Raw genomic sequence first — 22,492 nt, 5'->3', positions numbered from 1 at the left:
TGAAGGAGAATTTTCTTTTGCATCAAATCATGACCTGTGATGAAACTTGGGTGTGTCATTATACCCACAATCAAAACAGGTAAGTGTGGAGTTTCGAAAAAAGGGAGAAACTGACCCACTAAAGCCAAAACTGTACTGCCATCTGGAAAGGTTCTGGCTACAGTATTCTTTTGATTTAAAAAGAGTTTTGCTTGTTGATTTTCTCCATAACATCGTACAGTAAGTTCTGCATACTACTGCTGACTCTTAGATGAAAAAACTTACATATCGTCAAATTTCCAATCTGAGATCATTCTGCTTCACAACAATGCTCGGTCCCATACCATGACTCAAACTCAAGAAAAAATTGCATCCTTATGCTGGACTACACTGGAGCATCCTTCATACAGTCCGGACTTATACCCTGTGATTTTCATTTGTTTGGGTCACTAAAAGAAGCTCTTGGAGGACAAAAATTTGAAGATGACACTGCTGTTGAAGTTTTCGTGTGTAAGGTTGAGGTCATTCCCACCTTCATTTTATGATAGTGAGATCAAAAAGCTAACTACCTGTTGGGAAAAATGTGTTTCCAAAAGTGGAAATTATGTGGAAAAAAATAATATTGTATGTATTTTTATTATCCTTCAATAAATTATAAAACAAAAATTTCGGTTTATATTTGATTTACCCTCATACGATTTAAAAATAAAATACATATGTGAAATAAAAATTAAAAAACAATATGGTAGAAACAAAATACAAATAAGTTCATTTAGATTTGAGTAATTTGATAAAAAGCATCATTATAAAAAAATATATTAAAAAATAAAAACCTTATGATTTTTTGAAAAACATTGTTTTATTACACTGGAAACTGTATAACAAAATTTTAAGTAAGTTAAACAATGTTCTTCTAACTGCAACTGGCCCTTTATACCTCTCGTCTATGTTTGGTGTGGCTCACTTCACATTTCTAGTATTTTATTGGACCAGTAATGATTTTGTGTTGGAAATAGCTGGTCTGCAGTCTTATTCGGAATTCATTAAATGCGAGACTGGAAGAATAAAAAGTATGATTAATGATAGTTAATTCATTAATGTAAAATTGTTCAACTGCAAAGTACTTTTTCATCATAGGAATGTTGTGAGATTAAGTAACGTCATGTTTAACCATTTTTGATAATTTCTCATACAAAAAAATATTTTTGTTTATTGTTGCATTAATAATAGTCAAACTCATTTCAGTCCGTCTGGATGTACATTTTGGGGTAAGAAGCCTTGGTCTCGCAAAAAGAAAATTCTGTGGCAGCTGGGAACATTGGTCGGAGCCCCTGTCGGTATTGGTCTAGTGGCTGGCATAGCTGTACCTGCTATTATTATTGGTAAGGAGTCTGTGTATAGATTAATTATATTTTTCTCTTCTTTTGTCTTATCTTATTTTGTATTTATTTGTTTCCACTTTCTGAGCAGAAGTATTATAATAAAATATATTGTTTCTAAATGTAAAAGAAATTTATAAAAGTTTTTTTCACCATCTGTCAATTTTTGTGGCTATGATCCATATAAAACACCTGAATTACAAGAGGCATTACTTTAAATTATTTTCTTTGAGAATAATAATATTTTCTGTAGGCCAGTACCTGTGGTAAACACACTAAGTGTCACTTGTAGAACATTTTGATATGCTACATGTGATTCTGGATAAAAATTGATTCCAGAGTCAATTGCTGTGTACATCAATTTTAGTGAATCAATTACTGTAAATAATGTGTAAATTTATGGTGTTAAATGAAACAGAAATTGCGTGTAATTCATATAAATTGGTGGAAACATTTTTCTTTCATTTAATCTTTTTATTTGGATGAAGAATGTTTGAAGTCAGTTTGCAGTACTACTTAACTTTTGTTTTACTTTCTTTTTTTAAATAAAAATTTCATTTAATTGTACACTAGTGCTTTTTTTTGTTATAGATTGCTGATATATTTAATATTTTGCAGGAATTCCAGTCTGGGTGGGACGAAAGTTATATACTCGATATGAACATGCCAATAAACATAAACGAAATCTTGCGATTGCTAGTGGAGTTACTGCTTCGGTATGTGATATTAAATATTCTTTTATTGTGTGTGTGTATGTATGTATGTATGTATGTATGTTTGCATGTGTATGCGCGTGTTTTGCAACAAAGAGAAACCTTTTTTGATACTGTTTTTATGAAGACTTGATTTCACTTTAACCAAATATGATATCCTGTTTGGTTGGTCTAGTTGTAAAACTATTAAATCAGCTAATTTTTAAGTTGAGAGTCTTCAGGTTTGGATCCTAATAAAGGTAGTTGCTTTTATTCGAATTTGAATACTAGATCGTGGATACCAGTGTTCTTTGGTGGTCGGGTTTTAACCACACATCTCAGGTATGGTTGGCTTGAGTCTCACAAATCATGAACAAGGGACACAGCTGCCTACAGGCCCCAAATCCAGAAAGATGCATGGAATATTTGGAAACTTCTGGAATATTCTTTAAAAATTAACTAACTGAGCATGATGGTTTTATTTTGATAGTAAGTGGTTATTATTTTTATGATTTCTAATTATTACATATGTTTTGTTCAAAAATATTCTTTAAACCATTTCCTGTCGATAAAAGTAATATGCTGCATAGTAGTCAAACAACTAAAAGAGATAATCGAATGAATTTGTTTTTACTGATATTCCTATCTTATTAGCTCAACGAAATAACTTATCTTAAATAACAATCAGTTTCTTTGACTATTTTAATTATTAAAATAAATTATTGGTGTTTTCCAGCTTTGATTTATCATTTGGGGTTGCATTAATAATATTCTTCACGTTAATATGATTTAAAATCAAGAAAGTCAAAATGACTTTGAAGAGTGCAAACTATTTGAACAGTCCTCATTTTATATCATAGCGTCCAAACATTAGGTAATGTAGTAGTAATCATCAGCAATTTTATTTTATTGGTAAATGTTTTTAGAAAAAAACTACTTCTTACATTATTAACTTGTGAAGTGTTAACTTGTTTTTTAATTGTTGAAAGATTATGAAATGAAATATGTTGTATTCAGTATGCACAGTTTGGTGTTAAATTCTTTGCCAAAATTAATTTGTTTATTTAAATAATTTATGGTTTAAAAAATATTTAACAGGATCTATTATTTTATTTAGTAGCTAATATTATTTGTAGAATTTCCAGGCTGCAACAACTTCAAATCAGTTAATTGATTTAGGCATCATTGGTCTAATCCTGATTAATATCTACTTGATTTTAAAATTATGCTGTTTGGTTCCTTTGAAAAATCTCAGGATATTATATTTTTCTTTTTTGTTGCCATTAAGATTGAATTAATCTGCCATATTTTAACTTTTTTGGTAATTTGGAAGTGTCTTATCATTATTTTGTTAAATATGTAGGTTATGTAGTTGAATTTTAAATAAATTTTGTGCAACTTGTTAACAGACTGATTAAAATAAATCTATTATTAAATAAAATATTTTACATCTCCAAATTAGTTAAATTAATAACAACTATTACTACTTAGAGAGCAGTTTAATTTTTTTACTAACACATCTGCACTCATCAAATATATACATATCATTTGTTTTGGAATACTCCTTTTAAATAAAAAAGCTACGGGCACACTATACCAGGGTGTTTCTTTATGTGTTAAGTAGACAAGGGTAAGAAATAGTTTGAAACGGAAGATGGCAACCTTTGAATTGTTTTTTTTTTAAATATCTAATGATGAAGGTATGTTTTGAATAATACGCAAGTGCTCTCAAGATCCTGAATTTTTGTATGGTATTTTGACATTAGAGATTGTATCACACTATGAATTCACAAAATAGTGCGAATTCATATGTTCATACAAAGGTGAAAACTGTAATAAAGCAGTTTCAATACAGCTGTTTTGACTATCATCATAGGCCATAACAGGATTTTTGTAGCTGACAATTTTATTGAAGCAGTTGGATTTATCACTGAATTTTATTAAAATTCCATTTCATGAATTTACTTTCGTACTAATATAACATTTTGAAATACTATTAGTTAGATATTTTTGTATTAAGTTTATTTTAATAAAACAAATGAATTAAGAATGAATACCTAAAAGATAAAGTGCTATGAATTCAAGATGTTTGATCACAGAATCATAAGTTTGACATCTCGATAGTTTTACTTGACAGTTTAAGTAGAACTATCAGCACACAAGTTGGCACAAAAAACACATTCACATTTCACAAAATAAAATGTGAATTCACATTTATCTCAAAATTGGTGAAGTGACCATCATATAAATGTTCTAATTAATGTATTATATTTCATTGTTGACAACATGCTTGCAGATATGCTCCATTCAGCTTCAGACACTTTATGAAATTCCTCTTTAGCTAACTTAAGAATATCTGACATGCAAGTTGTATTTCTTTTAGCTACTTGCGCTTTCACTTGACTCCAAATCACTTCAGTGGCATTTAAGTCAAGGTGATAAGGTGGCAACCGTAGAACCGTGTGATCATAATTTTCGAAAATGTCATCTCTTTTGATCTTTGTGTAGTTTTATAATATCATATAATTCAGTCTTTATCATAGTAGGAGAACAGTTAATTCATTGTTCGGCTAACCATTTAATCTTATCGCTTTTTAAAGAGTTAGAATTTAGCTGTTTTTGTAGCCGAACATTGTGATACAATGTGTTATCTCATACAATGACCGATTGAGGTGGCAAGTTGGGAGTACACTTCTCCCATAACCATTTCATGTACATTTCAGAATCCATCAATTTGTGATAATCTGCTTTCTTATTTGACTCGTACATAAGTAAAACATTGCTAATGAATCCATTATTACAGCTGGCATGAACAATTATTAATAGTGAGCCCTTGGATACTGGCGTATTCAGTCCCTCATGAAGGTTTGTTGTGTCTATCACAACATTCACAGTATGACTACTGTGAATGTAGGTTTCATCTGTGTATACAATTGGTCTTCTGTCTTCACAAAATAGGGAACTTTGTTGTAGAAATTTCATTCTTTGCATTTTAATGTCTTGCCGTTCTATCAGTATCTGGTTGTCTTCTGTTTTTTCCATCTAAATCCCATTTTACGTAATATTCTTAAAGATCTTTCACTCCCTTTGAAATTAATTTCACTTTCATGGGCTTTCAGCATAATTCTCTTCATGGTGGGAATGCATTTTTTGGTTTCATAAAATTTATTAAACGCCTCAAAACCTCCATGTCAAACAAATCTAAATTGCACACAATACTAGAGCGATTTACATGTTTTCTTGGCAAAACAAACACAGATGGCTTCTCAGTTTCATTTGTTTTCCCTTCTGCTATAATTCTTTGGATCGTTCATTATGATATTTTGTCGCTTGAACAACCACATTCAGCACTACAGTTTTCCTTACTGTTCTGGTTCCGGCATTGTTTTGTAAAAATATATTATAAATATTGAATACAATTTCCCTCTCCTGAGTATGGACTACTACTGAAACTTTTCCTCCTAACTTCAGCATTTTAAAAGAAAATAACTGTATTGTAATATTAAAAATTTAAATGACTGAATTTATGAAAAAGCCTTAAATGAAAACAATGCAACAAATAGTAAAAATAAATCACTAATAGCTATTCATTTCACTAAATAAAATATACACCGCAATAAATGTTTTTGTAATAACCACTTCTAGAACATAATTACAAGCAAAAGTAAATGAAATTCTTAGAATTGCATGATGTGTTTACAACAATTCATAAATAGTACATTAGTCATGTATTCATGAATGATTCTACTATTATTAGTTGCTATACAACAGGAAGTAGGCCTAGATCACAACATCAATATATAATTTAGAATAAAATTCAACAATTACATATGCTAGCAGTAAGTTTATATCTTTCCATACCATAATAGACGTATAGAAAATAATAATTTTTTTAGTTTGCGTATATCAGAGGCCAATGCATGCAAAATGCTAGTACATAGGCTTTCAGTCCCTGTGCCAACATATGTGCTGATACATTTAAGAGGAGAGTTTTCTGGCAGTCGATCATGAGATTGTAACACTTGTGTTGCTTTCATTGTCTTCAAGGCACTTTAAACATTGGTTTTAATGCAATGCTATATTACAAAATCATGTACTGTAATACTATAATTAAACCATCTTTCACCTTATGTTTATCTGTTTCTATGTCTTAACACTTATAGGTTGAACATTGTTTAGTGGTTTATTAGTTTAAATTTAAAAAATAGTATTTCCTCGATGACTGTTGCTGTTAGGCATCTCTAGTATTTTTATATTGCTTTGAAGATTTATTTTATGGTTATTTTTCAACATATAGTCTGTTGAATTAAAAATTATTATTTTTGTTTTAAGTGTTTAGCGAATTTTAGTTTTTTTTTTTTTTCAGTTTACATCATACATGTCACAATTTATTTTATACCTACCAGCTGAGCAGAAATTTCATTCTGTTTTTATTTTTAAGATATTTGGATATGTTATAGTTTTAAAGACAAATTATATGTTAACATTTTTTGAAAATGCTTACTAATTCTTTAACAGTTAGGTTTGTGAATATGTAACGTGCATATATTTTAATTCTTTTCTCACTTGTTACATATAAAGCAGTTATTTAAGTTTTGTGAGTGTTATTGAAATTGTTGAGTAACTTGTTCATAAATGTTTACTTTATATTCATTCTCTTGAGCTTTATTTTTTTATGTAATTTGTATCTTGTTTTGACCTACTTTTATCTCCACCTTAATATTTTTGTCAGCTTATCGTATTGTAGAATTTTTGTTCTTGTGTGATAATAGGTGATTGAATTTTTTGGTATATTCTGCTGTTATTATTAGGTTTTTGTACATATCTTTCTTGGTTTTTATTATACTTTTAGTGAGTTTTAATATCTAACAAGTTTATTTTATTGTCACTGTCTATTTCACAGGGGAAGTTTCATTTTTATTTTAAGAATGTAATTTTTTTAAATAATATTAATGACAACTTAAATCCCCATTCACCTTAAAATGTAGTATAACCATGTAAAGTTGTAAACTTGCTTGTTTAGATTGCTTTTTTTTCATTAAAGTAGGAATTTATAATTTATGGACAGCTGACAATAATTTAAGTTTTTAATTGGTTTATTTTTTTAGATAAGTTCATGGTACATAAGTTTTTTAGATGTTAACCATAGCAGTTTTAATATTTACTGTAATAAAAAAATTTGACAGTTGTTTTTTCTCTTTTAAAATAATATTTTTTAATAATATACTTGCATTTTACATGTGTAGTTTTTTATGAACATTGATGTTTATGAAACAAAGGCCTAGGCAGAACTAATTAAGGTCATGTTTGATTACTATTCTAAAACATCCTGTTGTTGAAATCTTTGTTAACTCGAACAAATACAGCAGCCTACTTCACCTATTCTGTACTTGTTTTCTTTATTTTGCATTATCTACTATTGTAAATATCCAATTTCAGTTTCATTACTTGGTTCAGTTTCATAAAGTAGCTTTCTAGTTTGAATATTTTTATCTTATCAGTCAGTGTCGTGGTTAGCATGCCGACTTCTAGATTACCTGGGAGCTTATCGTAAATTTACATTTGTCTGTGAAGAATGTGATATTTTTTTATCTGTCTTTTCTTGTTCCTCTTTTTTCAGTATAACAAGAGTAGCATATCTGTGGTTACACTATTCCCTAAAAATAATTGTAAAAGTTCAGTTCATGGGATACCATAATGCCTTGCCTTTGTTTGTAGTATTTTTACTTAAATTATAGTTTGCATATAATATTTAAATAGTAAATAAAATCAGTCAGCATTTTTGTACTGAAATAAATTTAGTTCTTTATTTTAATTGTTTTTTGTGATGGGCCATTAATGTGGAAGACCTTTTTGATCACAGCAGTAACAATACATTTTTTTTTTTATCTAAAAAACTTTCACTTCATGAAACATCCATTCTTCCTTGTAGTTCACATTCATAAAAATTATTTTCATTCCTGTAAAAAAAAATATTAAAAAAGTGTAGGTAGCGTAATGGAAAAGCATATTACTTCAGAATATTAAAAAAGAAGAATTGGGGAAGCACAGAAAAAACACCATGGTGTTCTCTTTGAAGCAGGGAGGAAAAAATATTTTTAAATAATCACACCTTTAACCTTTCAGTATCAGAGAATTTAAATGCCATGACCACTGCCCTCGGATGGAGATTTAAATAATTTCAGTACAAAAAGCACAATCTTTGTTAAAACTTGTATAATGCAACCAAAAAAAGTGGGATTTTTACAAAATTTTCATCATTATGCACAGAAAAGTACATAGATTATTAATATAATTATTAATTAGCTATTATTATGTTCGTATTATTTGATTTTTGTAATTATCCTTTGAAAATATTCAAAATCGTCAAATAAATTACTAATTTTACTCCTAATGCTAATTATATAATACAAGAACAATTCTACTTATGATCTATTATTATTCTATTCAATTCTAGAATACAAAAACATTACTGCAGCCTCACGCTATTATTAGTGTCATGTAGAAAAAAAATACAGTACGTGCTTTTCACTATGTTGTAAATAAACACACACATGTAATTGAAGATCAAAACCTTCAAATGAATTTATTTCAAGAAAGCTTTGTTTGTGTCATGCAGAGTTTACAATAAAATATGTGCACCTGTAAAACATCCTACCTCTTGCATTCATAAATTGTTTGGCATATCTGTTTGTTTCAACAACAATGGTATTACTAATTCTTCTGTAAAAAAACAAAAGGAATACAGACACAATTGAATTTATATTTACCTAAGCATTTTGTAGTCAGAATTATCAACAAATAACTTCCATTGCCCCCAATAATTTCCCATCTTTTCCCAAATAAATGGACAATTGAAATCATCCTGTATATTCACATCACCATCACTGTCTTCCTCATCAGCAACAGCATCAACAACTGCAATCTTATCTTCACGATTTTCAATAATTTCAGTGTCATTGTAACTATCGGAAAATAAACTTTTATCAGAATCATTTAAAATCATCTCAAGATTAGCTTCGGTCAAAGATTTACTTGAGGAAGCCATGGTGTCGATCAGAAGACTGAATTGTAGGTCTAACCCAGATTCAGAGGCAAGTTCTATATGGCTCTAGTGTAGAACAAAAGAATATCTGTATGCCCTATAAAGTACCGTGTAATTTCTGAACATGCTGGTGTGTTTGTTGATCAAACACAACAGCATGCATGGGTAATAATTGATTTATAAAGACAGTAATTGGAATTCATAGAACAACCTAAAAAAAATTTATTGTAGAAGAGCGGAGCATTTTAAATCTCAAAGGACTACTTGTAAATCTAGATCAGAGATGTTGCCTGGAAATCATTTGCAAAATTAGTTTTAAAAATTGCCTCTAGTAAACAGGAAGAAGTTGAAAAAGTTATTTTATCGATAAGATGCATTGAATAACAATAGAAGACTAATATTAATGATTTTTTAGAATTTTAAATTTATTAAACATCTTCGTTTTGAACGTTTTCTTTTGAAAAAAAAAATGAAAGAACATTATGGGACAAGGTATCTTCTCTCATTAAGTTAGTTCGTGGTAGAGGATGAACAACTAGTAACCATCTATCTGAATGCTACGTGTTTCTTTCTCGTGATAAATTTTTATCTCACCCAACCTATATAAAAATTATATCTGATCACCTATATCTTTAGGTTACAATGGACTATATATGTTTGAGGTTTTAACAGTTAACATTAAGCTTTCGATTGAGTTTTCCTAAAATGACAACTTAAAAAAATGTTTATTATATGAATAAAATTTTAGTTCTATTTAAATTTTAAGTTACAGACAGACACTAGTTTGATCCACTTCATACCTTTGTATATTTTTCGTTCTTGTTACTTCTGCATCATTTTAATCATAGCTTGATTTTACGCGGCTTTATTATTACATATTTTCATAAAAATTATGATATTTAAAGTTTTGTTTTACCCTACCTTGTGCTACATTAACTGTTGTTCCAAGTCTAAGTACTTCAAGAAATCTGCAGTGGAAGATGATCGATCGAGTAGTCGAACAAAACTGTATATACGAGGGACATTCAATAATAATTAGACACAAGTTGATGTAGAAGCGAAACAGTTTGTAGGAAGAGTTTTGTACTTCCATGATTTTAGGTTGGCATCACTGGGATGAGCAGAGAACAGCTGACGGATGAAAATTGTTTCGTTTATAAACTCAGTGTTGCATTTAACAATGACGTGTCTGCTTGAAGTTTCTACATTAGTTGAACAATGTTCAGCGATCCCTTTTTCGCTTTTTGAAGGTGAAAAACCGGCTAAAATCTTTTCTCGAATGATTTTACAGTATGATGAAAGTCATATAAACTGTAGAAATTTTTATAAGTGGGTAGCGCAGTTCAAAAACGATCGAACCTCAGTGACTGAGAAGCAACATCCTGGCCTGCCGGTTGAAGAATCAACTCCTTCGCTTGAAACCCACACTGACGACATTATTCGTGAAGACCGACATATTACAGTTGAGTATATAACAAAAACAGTTGCAGTAAGTGTTGGCACAGTTCATAACGTTATCAGTAACAAGCTCAAGTGCAGCAAAACAAGTGCTAGGTAGGTCCCAAAAGAGTTAACGCAACAACACAAGGAAACAAGACTAAAAGAGTCTACAGACTTGAAAGAACACTACGAAAGGCAAGGTGACCCTTTTCTAAACAACTTTTAACGTGTGATAAAACTTGGGTTCACCATTTTGAACCAGAGTCCAAAAGACAAAGCAAGGAATGGAAGCGCACCAGCTCATCTGTCTGAAAGGAATTCAGAATACAAGCATCAGCGGGAAAAGTCACGTTACCTTCTTTTGGGATGCCCAAGGAGTTGTCTTTTGTGATTATTTGGAAAATCAGCGTACAGTAAACAGTGTCTACTACTCAGACATGCCAATGAAAAAAGTAAAGCGAGCAATGAGAGAAAAACATAGCAGATCTCAAAGAAAAGGCATGATATTGCTACACAACAATGCTTGCCTTCACACTGTCCAGCTGACCCAAGAAACTATTGGAAAAATGGGTTGGGAGATATTACCACATCCTCTACAGTCCAAATTTGACTCGCTCGTATTTTCATTTGTTCGGTTCACTCAAGGAGGCATTATGTGGAAAAATGTTCAGCGACAATGAGAAGGTCATTTGCGGGAAAGCGACTCAAACAACAAGATAAAGGCTTCTTTGCATCAGGTATAAAAATAGTTCATTGTTGGGACAAGTGGGGATTACGTTGAGAAGTAGTAAAAATTGAACAAATATGACTGAACAAATATTTGTTTTGAATTTTTAAAATGTTTTTTAATTTTATTAACAAACAATTTTTACAAGATAAAATGTAAAAAGCTAAAATTAATGTGTAAATGTAAACAAATCAAGAATTTATAAAAAAAAAATATCACTGAAGATGGGCTTAGGCCCAAAAATGTTTTAATGAATATAAAAAAGTAAAGTTAAGGGTGCTCTCTAATTCTGTACTTTGCAGAAGCTGAAAAAAATATTATAATATATAAATTCAGTCAGTAGGTTAAAACCGTTAAGAAATACTGTATATTGCCGTTATTGTATTAGGCAGACATGATTACATTTTTTTTTTGTTTATTACTTAATTGTATTTTTCATAGTTGCACAAACTACTTCTGAATGATATATGCCGTGCATGGCATATTTTCATTATATGAAATATAGTGGCATGGCAGCACATGCACTGTGCAAGATATTATTCTATCTGTAAGCTTGCGTGAACTATCGCCGTTAAACCTCCAATTATTAAAATACCATTGATCGAATTCATATTTGCCGAATTTATTACGATATGGTGTCTAGTTCCTGAGAAAATAATCACTTTTTTCATATCGTTGAAAATTTCTCCGTATTCACCGATACTATAATTACCTTAAAATTGAGTTACTTTGTATTAAATCATTTCAAATTGGTGTTTTAATTTTTTAAATATTCTGCGGACTACCGCACGGTGTAGTAAACAAGTTTACATTTGTTAAATAATATAACTTTTATTACGTCTTATCAGTTATTATACAATTTGTCGCCAATCCGCGTTTTTTAAAACGTTTCTGTTATTTATTGTTAATATTCTACAATAAAAAACAAAACTGTATTGTAAATTTAGATGTTAAATGTCGGTAAAATTAATCGGTGTTTGTTCGATGAAAAAAATTAGTTACCAAGGTAGTGGTGCATTTACGCGGGTTGTTTTCCGGCTTTTGTACGGTGAAATGTAGTCAAATCGAGTGTGGGACACGGGCTACTACGACACAACACTTGACACGCGCGTACCGGCTGAAATGGACGTAAACGTAAACATCGCTGTGGACGAGACGGGTTATCCGATATCCAGAGCGAAGGAGTTCAGATGCGGGAGCAGCAGCGGATCGCAGGAGGGGCTATTGATCCGACCCTACGACAGCCTCCCGTGTTTCACGTATGTAGTGTCTGCTTCATGCAGCGTCCTCTACGTCGTTTTCTGTTTACTTACTACACCATCAGAAATTTTTTACGCAGTTTTCTAGTTATTAAAATTTTTTTCCGTAATTTTAAGAAATTACATCATTTTAAAACTTATTTTTTATTATATAGCCATAAGTACGTTAACGTTTTATTAAGTCGTTTGGTATGACGTAAAGTGCTGTTGCCGTTTTTGAGACGGGTTTATGAGGGATATAGGTAATCGAAGCACTTAACCGAGGTATTTGAGGAGAGAGATCGGCTTTTGTTCCGTCGAGATCAGCAAAGTGGAACCGAGGGATGTCCCTCCTGTATAAAATTAATACGAGAAGGGTAAACGGTTACACTTCGATCAGATATTCTTGAACTCGCAACTCTGCTTTTCGGTCTAATTTTTTTTAGGATTTTTTAAATTAATGTACTTATCGTTTAAAACCGTTGCCTAGAATTAAAATTATTAAACTGGAAAATCGCCATGCGTGTTATTATCCGTCTAGCGTATTATTTATAATCCACCAGGTCGGTCTAGTGGTGAACTCGTCATCGCAAATCAGCTAATTTCGAAGTCGAGAGTTCTAAGGTTCAAGTCGTAGTTAACTGTTATACGGATTTGAGTACCGGTGTTCTTTGTTATCACCGTGGATACCGGTGTTCTTTGTCGGTTGGTTTACAGTTAACCACGCATCTCAGGAACGGTCGACCTGACCGGTCGACTATACAAGAGTGCACTTCATTTAAATTCATACATATCATCCTCTGAAGTAATACCTTACGGCGGTTGCGGAGGCTAAATAGAAAAGAAAAAAAAGTTTCATTTATAATAAAAATCGGTGCTAAATGTAGACGTGGATTTTTTAACCCGCTTTTCGGCTACAGTTATGAATAAATTAAATCTTATCGTTGAAGTAACTTCTGCAACATTATTTGGTTCCTGGCACAGTTGATTTTTGTTTTATCCAAGAATCGGTAGATTATTGATAAAAACGTTCGATGCTTTGCAGCCGTGTTTAAAAACAGGCAGTGGAAGTGTTCATTCTTTGTAACGGCATCGCAGAATTATTAGAGAGAAGAATACGAGAAACGATCTTATTATTTATGTTAAACTTTTTTTTATAATCCTTATCGGGAAAGATTTTTTGGATATTTTTTTATGTTATTGAAAATCATTACCGTCTGCATCAGTCTTGATGATTATTCAATTTAACATAATTTCAGCCTCTTATAATTCAATCCCCAAATTTTTTTACGGCTGAAATTGAAAATCCAGATTTCATAAATTGATGTTTCGATAGCAAAGTAAAGTTATATTAACCGCTAGATTACATTACATTCAGAGTTTAGTTAAGAAACAGTTCATCAGGAGCTGTAAAAACATAGTAACTAAGGTTTTGTCACAATAAATAGCGTAGTACAACATTTTGATGAACCGAAATCTGTTTACTTCAATAAAAAAATTAACCAAAAAATATAACCGTGATAAGATTTTTAATAGAAAAATAGACACCGTCGTAAAATATTCTTTGAATCGATAAAACACCTTGGTTAGAACATTGAAAAATGTGTCTGATAAAGACGTAACTTTTTAAACGTAAATTTCACAAAATTATTTTTGTTCAGATCTAGGCTTAAAATGATTTTTCATAAGGTTAATTTTTTATTTACTTTTGAAGACTTATTCGTTCTTTTTTTTCAATCAATTGTTTTTTCAGTTTGAAAAAATACGTGTAAAGGCGTTTTTTAACTTGAAATTTTAAAGGCGGTTTTCCGTCCGGAATCCATTTTAGTTTATGGGCGACTTTGAATCGAGCATTGAAACTAAAATTTAGTGTAGACCGTTGCTTTACAATAGGAACCGGTGTAGAGAAAGGGGTGAGAATGAATAGATAAAAATACGTTATTTAGATGTTGATAGGGTGTTAACTTTTATTCCTAATATAATATTCATCTGTTATTATTTAAATAATGTTTTGAATCGTTAATAACGATAATCGTCTTTTCGGTGAAAACTATAATTTATCATATAGTCAATTCCGAATTTGAATAGCTGTCGTGATATAAGTTTTCCGGAAATTATTTAGTAATGATTTATTGTTTTTTCTTCCGTATTAATCGTCACTTCTAAAATACTACACCGATGGAACGGTTGTATGATCAGAAATTCATCATTCATTAGGAACTATCGGTTTTCTCAATTTTTATAAAAATAAGTAAAATTTTATGACAGGTTTACGTAATGTGAAATCTTCTATACCGATTTCTTAAGCTACACTTTATTTCAAAAAAGGTTATGATGAATCGTCAGTTGATCCGGACGAAATTAGAAACGTAAAACTTTCTATCGAAAACGATCGACCATTAGACTTCACCGGCGGTGGGTCGAACGTCGGTCGCCGTCTTGAGAATATTAAAATATCGATATGTTTTCTTACGGCATCGGTCATTTTAATGTGTAGGTGGTGGATTCCTGTAAAGTTTTAAAACGAATTAACGTCAGACACGATTAATAAATAAATTAAGACCGTTCAACTACATATTTTTTGGCGTCTTGGCTCAGGTAGGAATCGAGGAACACAGGCGATTAGCTACAAAAATTTTATCTAACAAACGGAAATTTTCCTACCGCTTGATTATTTGGCATCAAGAGTTTTCTTGCGTCTAAATTATTGTTTTACATCTACTGTTAGCACTTCTTCATAGCTGCGTGTACTTTTGTGCTGCAGTTAAGTTAAGGAAAGCTCTAAAAAAATACGATCGTGTTCTTTTGAGCTCGTAGATTTTTTTATAATTATTTTTTTTCTCCGTACTTGTGAAAGAAGTTTTTACGGTTCATTGTCACTATTTAAATGATAAAAGTGATTTTGTTAGAGAGAGCAAGTGGACTAAGAAGCATTTTTAAGTGCACTCAGTGCTCTTATTTGATCTCTCTCATTTTCTCTCTTTCCTCTCTGTTCCTCCCTCAAACCCCCTATTTTTTTTTTTATACCGATGTATTTTTCCTCATTCAGATTCCAGCCTACATTATTTAAGCGGTGTGAGTGTCTGTTTTTAGGGATGCTTTTGAGTAGTAGCCCGGTTTAAAAGCTCCTCTTATTTTTTTTTTACTTTGCTCTTGCTTTTTATAAATACTACCTTCTACAATTTTAAAGCACTTGACGGTACTCTTTTTTGTACGGTCTTGAAAGCGTTCAAGTAACGTTCTTCTTTTTTCTTACCGTTAATCTAACAATTTTTTAACGGGCTTTAACTTATCGCATGTAAATAATGTTTCTTTTTAAAGGTGTTTATTAACTAATAACTTGACGTAATGACTCTTTACTTATTCTCCTTTTTTGTTACTTAGGTTTTTATTAGCGGTTCACTTGAAATTTTAATTCGGTTGATTTCAATTTTGTTTTTGTTATAAACGATGGCTGCACAGGTCATTCCATTATAGGTATTTCCTGATCTGATCTTCGCAATAGACTGTCAAGAGCAGTATCGCTCTTTCTGCACCTCAGTTGTGAAGTGATCTCCAAGTGTTTCTCGATCGTTTATCTCCGTGGAATAGAATCATTTGTCTAGGTGACTAAACAAATTTTCATTTAATCGGTTCTTTAATTTTTAGGAGCGTTATTCGTTCTAACGAAATACTCAAAACGGATTAGGAAGCTCTGCTTTAATCGGTAGATACTTCAGCAGTTCAGCATATTTTTAGTCACTAAATAGGAAAGAGTCCCGTCCCACCGGGTTGGTCTAGTGGTTAACGCGTCTTCCCAAATCAGCTGATTTGGAAGTCGAGAGTTACAGCGTTCAAGTCCTAGTAAAGCCAGTTATTTTTACATGGATTTGAATACTAGATCGTGGATACCGGTGTTCTTTGGTGGTTGGGTTTCAATTAACCACACATCTCAGGAATGGTCGAACTGAGAATGTACAAGACTACACTTCATTTACACTCATACATATCATCCTCATTCATCCTCTGAAGAATTATCTAAACGTAGTTACCGGCGGCTAAACAGGAAAGAAAGAAGAAGGAAAGAGTCCCGCGTCAGGTCGATTCCAGCGGATCACGCCGAGGACACATCGGCTCCACAAATTCGCATTTTTCGTTACATGAACTTATATTTTATTTGATGCGGTCTAAACACCTCGATTTTAATAAAATCGTACGAAACGCCTCAGCGACAGCAATCTTATCATCTTGCAAGTAGTGGAGTGAATATTTTTTGTTTTGTAATATTTTTGTAAAATATTTACCGAATTAAAATAGGATTTTGTAGTTCGATATTTATATATCGCTTACTTAATTAGCGATTAAATAGCTCATACAGCGATGAGCTATTTAATCACAATGTTTATACTCTTGTTTTATTGGTATCTTCCGTTATTACCCATTATTATGATATTGGACTCCCATTTAACGTTGATAAATTGAACCATTTTTGCCTTAACTTCCCTGTTTTAAACGAGCTCGCAAACATATTTTCAGCTAGTCTGAAACTTAAACGTTATTTAATAATTGTATTTTACGGAGTAATTACAGTCTTTTTTTCGATTATAAATTTCCATCGGCTGTCGTACCAGTATACACTCGTTCACATTCTTAATTAAAACTCATTCGCGTCTTGGTTCAATCTGAGTAGAACAAATATGTTTTATTATATCGTCTCGTTCATTTAAATAATGATTATTCTTGTATTTAAAAGGTTTTGATTGCCGTTATGGTAACTTTTGATAATTTCAACAAAACAAATACATGAGCGTACATTATTCAATACGCACAGTGTCCGAAAAAGATTGTACCCTTTTCAAAAAAAAATATATTCTTGGCTCTCTGATGTGATATTAGAATTCTTTATTTACCAAAAATAAGGTAATATATCAACGTTTTTTCCTACATTACAAAGATTCAATATGGGCGCCCTTCGTGACACGACAGATGTCTTAGTCGGTAGTCTATTTCCTCCCGTACTCGAATCAACATGTCTCATGTAATGGCAGCAAAGGCTTATGTGATCCGCTCTCGTAGCTTCATCAGATCTCGAGGCAATGGTGGAACAAAGACTCTGTCCTTGACAAAACCTTACAAAAAGAAGTCGCATGGTGTTACTTCTGGAGACCTCGGGGGCCATTTCAACAACGCTTTATCAGGACCAGTGCGACCTATCCAACGCTGTGGGAGATGTTCATTCTGGTACTTTCTCATGGAAATACCCTCTCGTCATTATGGAAGTAGGATGGACTTCCATCCTGTTGGAAAATGAAATCTTGGAAGTACTTCTCAAGCTGTGGCATCAACCAAATCTGAAGCATGTCAAGATACGAGTGTCTCTTTACAGTTCTTTTGACAAAGAAATACGGCCCGTAAAGCTTCCTTCTGCATGTAGCAGCAAAGACGTCCAACTTTGGAGAATTTCTGACATGCACAATGATTCGTTGAGGGTGTTCTGAACCCCAGATTCGAACATTATGTCTGTTGACTTTGCCAGTGCTAAGGACGGCCAGTGCTTTCGCCTCTGCATAAGCAATCTTTCTGCTTGAGTTGCGTATGCCAACGCTTTATGTTGTTCTTGTCAGGTGGATCGACCTCAAACAGTCGGCGAAAGTTGCATTGAACTCTGATAATAGACGTCTTTGCGTATTTCACAGCACAAAATGCCTTCTGTTGTTTGGTGGGCGCCATCTTGAAAAATTGTGCTCATGGGAACGGTGGCTATTTCAATCAAAACTTGGAGTATCTAATAGCAATCGGTGTTACCCTCCTCCACACACTGGGCACCTAGAAAAAAATAAAGAAAACGGTAGTCTTTTTCGGACACGCCGTTTGTGTCGGTTATGTTTTCGCTTTATAACGGTTTGCTTTATTTACAGATGGGGTCAGTTAACGAATTTTTTTTTTTGTAAATTGTTAGAAAAACGTTTAATTTAGATGGTGAGATTTTCATATTTCGATAGAAACTTAATAATTCGTTGTTAAAAAGAGTTCTAGCGAGTTGAAATAGTTTTTCCTCTTTCGGTTATCGGAATAAAGCCTATTATCGGATACTTCTATTTCGAAGAAAATTCATCTACTGCTGTGTCGTTGTCTAATCGGTTCGATATAATCTCGCTTCGTTAAATATCACTGGGGGGTTGCTGAATAAGCCGTATAAGAAACCAATTCTGTCTATTTTGTATTCAGTGACCGATATCAAATTTGCGTCCTTAATAATGCTTAAACAAAAACATTATTTGTTGTGCGATACTGGTTATTTTGTCGATAACTTTTCATATTTTCGTGTTGTTTGTTTGTTATTTACGATTTATCTTAAACACTCGTAGATATACGGTATCGATTAGCAGTAGTGTTCGATGAATCGGTATTGTCGATTGCTTTTGTTGATCTGGGAGGAACGCCCACTGTAGAGAATCACAACTTTCCAGCCGAGCTACTATTAATTATGCCGTATAATGATCGATGCAACGCATTTGTTTTGTGTCTGTTATTATTATTCTTAATGCCTTATCCTTAACGTTTGCATCGCTGTGGAAGTACAAATTCAATCCGATAAGGTATACATAAAGAGCGTGTTACGATGTTTGTTAGTATTAGTATCTGGATCTCATGCTAGTTGAGGTTAACTGTAAATTTTTCTCGTCATAACATTCTCCTACTTCTAGTAATACAGTGAATTACGTTTAAGGAATAGATATTACACTTTTGATTGTACATACTAATATAAAGTCGTCCAAGGATTCTGTTTCGGTTGTATTTTACTTATTATTCTCATGTATTTTGCGATCACGGTCAATTTTTTGTTGGAAATTGCCAGTAAGGTTTTTGTATTCAAAAGGAATAATTTACTTGAATTTTTTTACAATAAAATCGTGTAATACTTTTACCGTATTTGGATTTATAAGTTTTTTGTTCGCATCAATGCCGACCTCGGTCTTGTTACTCTCAGTGGACATGATCGTTTGTACACGTGACGGGAAAGAGGGAGAGAGCGTTATTTTACTGCGGATAATTGTGAATAGTGGCAGTTGACCCTGCTGAGTCGTAGCAAAGCCTTAGCTTAGTCTCCGCTGCTATGTTTTTCTTTTATTCCCGGTGCATTACATATCCTTTTTCATCGGCCGTTCAATAAAAGACCGTCACGATGCTCTTCATACATCAGTTATTTACTGATATTGCACATTTTGGTTTCACATTTTAATGAATTTTAAGACTTACATTAGATCGGAGTCTTTTTAAAAGTCTTTAGAACTTAAGTGTTTAACTGTAAATTAGAAAAGCTTACCTCTTTCTAGGAATTTTTTTAAGTATCATGTTTTATGCGTTGTACAAATTTATTTAAAAGATGTTTTAGGTTTTTTTTACTGAATAATAGAGTGAGTTTCTTACTTCTTTTTACTCGTTTTGTTACATATTTTAACGTATTTATTCCGGTTTAAATTACAAAATTAAATTCCCGCGTATATTATCCTCATTTCTCATATCGCCAATTAATTATCCCCATTTCATCTGCGGTTTCCCTCTACAAACGCATTTTTCCAGTTAATATAAAATGTTTCACTAATTTCGACTTTCATGCGCTTCGTTGAGCTTTAATTATTATTTCAGCGTCTGAGAGAATATAATGTGCGCAGTGAAGTTCTTTCATTTTATATATACTATTCTTAACGTTCATTACGCATAGTCGTCTCAACGATCAAAATCGTTTTAGGATCAATCGGTACGACGGCATACGCGTTTTATTTATGCACGTTAGCTTTTACATAATTTACTCGTGAAAAAAATTTCTAAAACAATTTAAATTCACTAAAATAATAATAGACAAAACTTGAAAAATTAGATCCGAGATTAAAAAATAACCCTTTTAAAAAACAAGCCCGATTAGAATGATCCAGCAGCAAGGGACTCTGTCCAGGTTCTGCGATAAAGTAGGGAGTAATAGACTCCTGCCAACTTTGCATTCCATTCCATTCCATAAAACAATTTAACAAAATATTTCTTTTATCGTTTCTTATTTATTTCATAGATTTGCATAATATACAATATTTGTTTACAAGCAAATCTAACTTTTTTACGCGTATTAAAAGTAATACGGTCGAGAATATATATTCAGCGATATGTAAGGCTTGTTTAGAACAGAATTCAGAAGTAGACAGTTAGCCGGCCCAATTATTGTATTCATAAAATTTCATACAGAATTTTAACTACCTTCGCGTAATTATTCTAGATTACTCTCTAAAAGGGTGTAATGGCAAAAACTCGATTCTGTACTTAACGCAGTTTGCGAAAAGCGTTTTTAAGGCTCTGCATAACCTTTTATCTTTTTACGATGTAATGTTATAACGCTGTAATAGTATGACATTATTATGTGTGGTAAAATATGGTATGAAGTGAATGCTAACACTATCGGCAAAAAAATTGGCCGAGAAATTCAAAAAATGTATATTTGTTTGTTTTAGAAAGGCAGTAGATTTTAATAATTAATCCATAAAATAACAATCAGTAATTCATAAAAAAAAAAATAAAAGAATTAATAAAACGGAGTGATATAACAAAAAAATTACAATGAAATTGTAAACCGTAAGGTAATAGTCTCGCAGATATCATTTCTTCCGCTCAAAAAAAACAAAAATTTCTATAATAGAAATAAAACTGTTCCTAACAAAATGATATCGATATAAAAAAAGGTAAGACACTACGTTTCTGTTATCAACATCTGTTATTAATTTAGAATTTAAAAAAAAATACATGTTAAATATATGTAATAGACAATAGATAATAAACAATGTTTAAGCGTTTCATATAATAAGCAGAAAATAGAAAAATTTGTTACAAAACTGTTATTGCCCGATTTCATTTATTCAACAACGAATAATCATAAGAATTGTATTATTTCTGTAAATGTGATATGTATTACCTATAAATGAAAGCGGACCGATAAGGTTCTGTGACAAATTTTTCTATTTCTTGCTTATTATATGGAACGCTTAAATATTGCTTTTTATTTACTATTGTATATCTAGTATCCATTACATATATTTAACATGTACTTTTTTAAACAAAATTCTAAATTAATAATAGATCCTGATAATAGAAATGTAGTGTCTTATCTTTTTTGATATTGGTATCATTTTGTTAAAAACCGTTTTATTTATATAAAAAGTTTTTATTTTTTTATATAGTTTTTTTCTCATAAAATGATTTCATTATTGCCTACGTGTAAAGTTGTAGGCTAATTTCGTATGTAGTTTGTAGATTCCCCTTTCAGATCACCGCGACCCCCAGGTTGAGAAACGCTGGCATAGGTGATAAGGAAAGGGGTGGGGGAAAAGAAGGGGACGATCTTGAGAAAGAAACTTTCTCTGATTTGGTTAATTTTGTTTGAATTGAATCAAAGGAAGATTGCTAACTACCGCGCCTTCTTTATTATATTGATAGATAATTGTTACACTCTAGTATGAATTATGTTCAAAGTAATTGGTGATTACCTGGCAGTTATATCTGTCCTTTTTATTTGTTAACTGTCTAGAAATTTTCTAATTCGGACGTTAAGCGGATCTTTCTTTGTATTTGCACGAGTATATGCCGTATAAGTTTACTTACCTTTTTTACCTAAGATATCCAGACGTTATATTATTGTTTTGACTACTTCGATATTCATAATCCTGAATTCAGATTTATTTATTTTGTCTATTCTGAATTTAAATTCTAAAATCAAGCGAAAAGAATCTTTATTTTCTTTTAATAAAGAAAACTTGTTCCTTTCGTTTTTCATACTAGTTCAATCGGTTATTTGCCCGTTTTATAAAAGATAATGTTGAATTAATTGTAACCTGTTACGGTTTTATAATATTTCACATTTGTTATCACCGTAACATCAAGAAAAATTAATCCTTTCGTACATTATGACTGTGTAATTTATATGGAGCGTGAATAGATATAATGACCGATTCTAGTAATTAAACTAAAAT

The 22,492-nt window shown here is 31.7% G+C and overlaps 1 protein-coding gene across 6 annotated transcripts in view; it reads left to right on the top strand.

Moving 5' to 3' along the window:
- The window catches only part of LOC142328271 (E3 ubiquitin-protein ligase RNF19A-like), a 284,978-nt gene that overhangs the window by 214,402 nt on the left and 48,084 nt on the right, over positions 1 to 22,492 (top strand). For all 6 annotated transcript variants that reach the window (XM_075371971.1, XM_075371980.1, XM_075371992.1 and 3 more), the window contains 2 exons: positions 1,225 to 1,361; positions 1,977 to 2,074. In XM_075371971.1, coding sequence (XP_075228086.1) covers positions 1,225 to 1,361; positions 1,977 to 2,074 — 235 coding nt within the window. The remainder of the gene's footprint in view (positions 1 to 1,224; positions 1,362 to 1,976; positions 2,075 to 22,492) is intronic.

Source organism: Lycorma delicatula, chromosome 1, assembly GCF_047948215.1.
Source record: "Lycorma delicatula isolate Av1 chromosome 1, ASM4794821v1, whole genome shotgun sequence".
NCBI lineage: Eukaryota > Metazoa > Arthropoda > Insecta > Hemiptera > Fulgoridae > Lycorma > Lycorma delicatula.
Note: the sequence above shows the minus strand (reverse complement) of the source record. Positions and strands in the feature narration are given on the sequence as shown.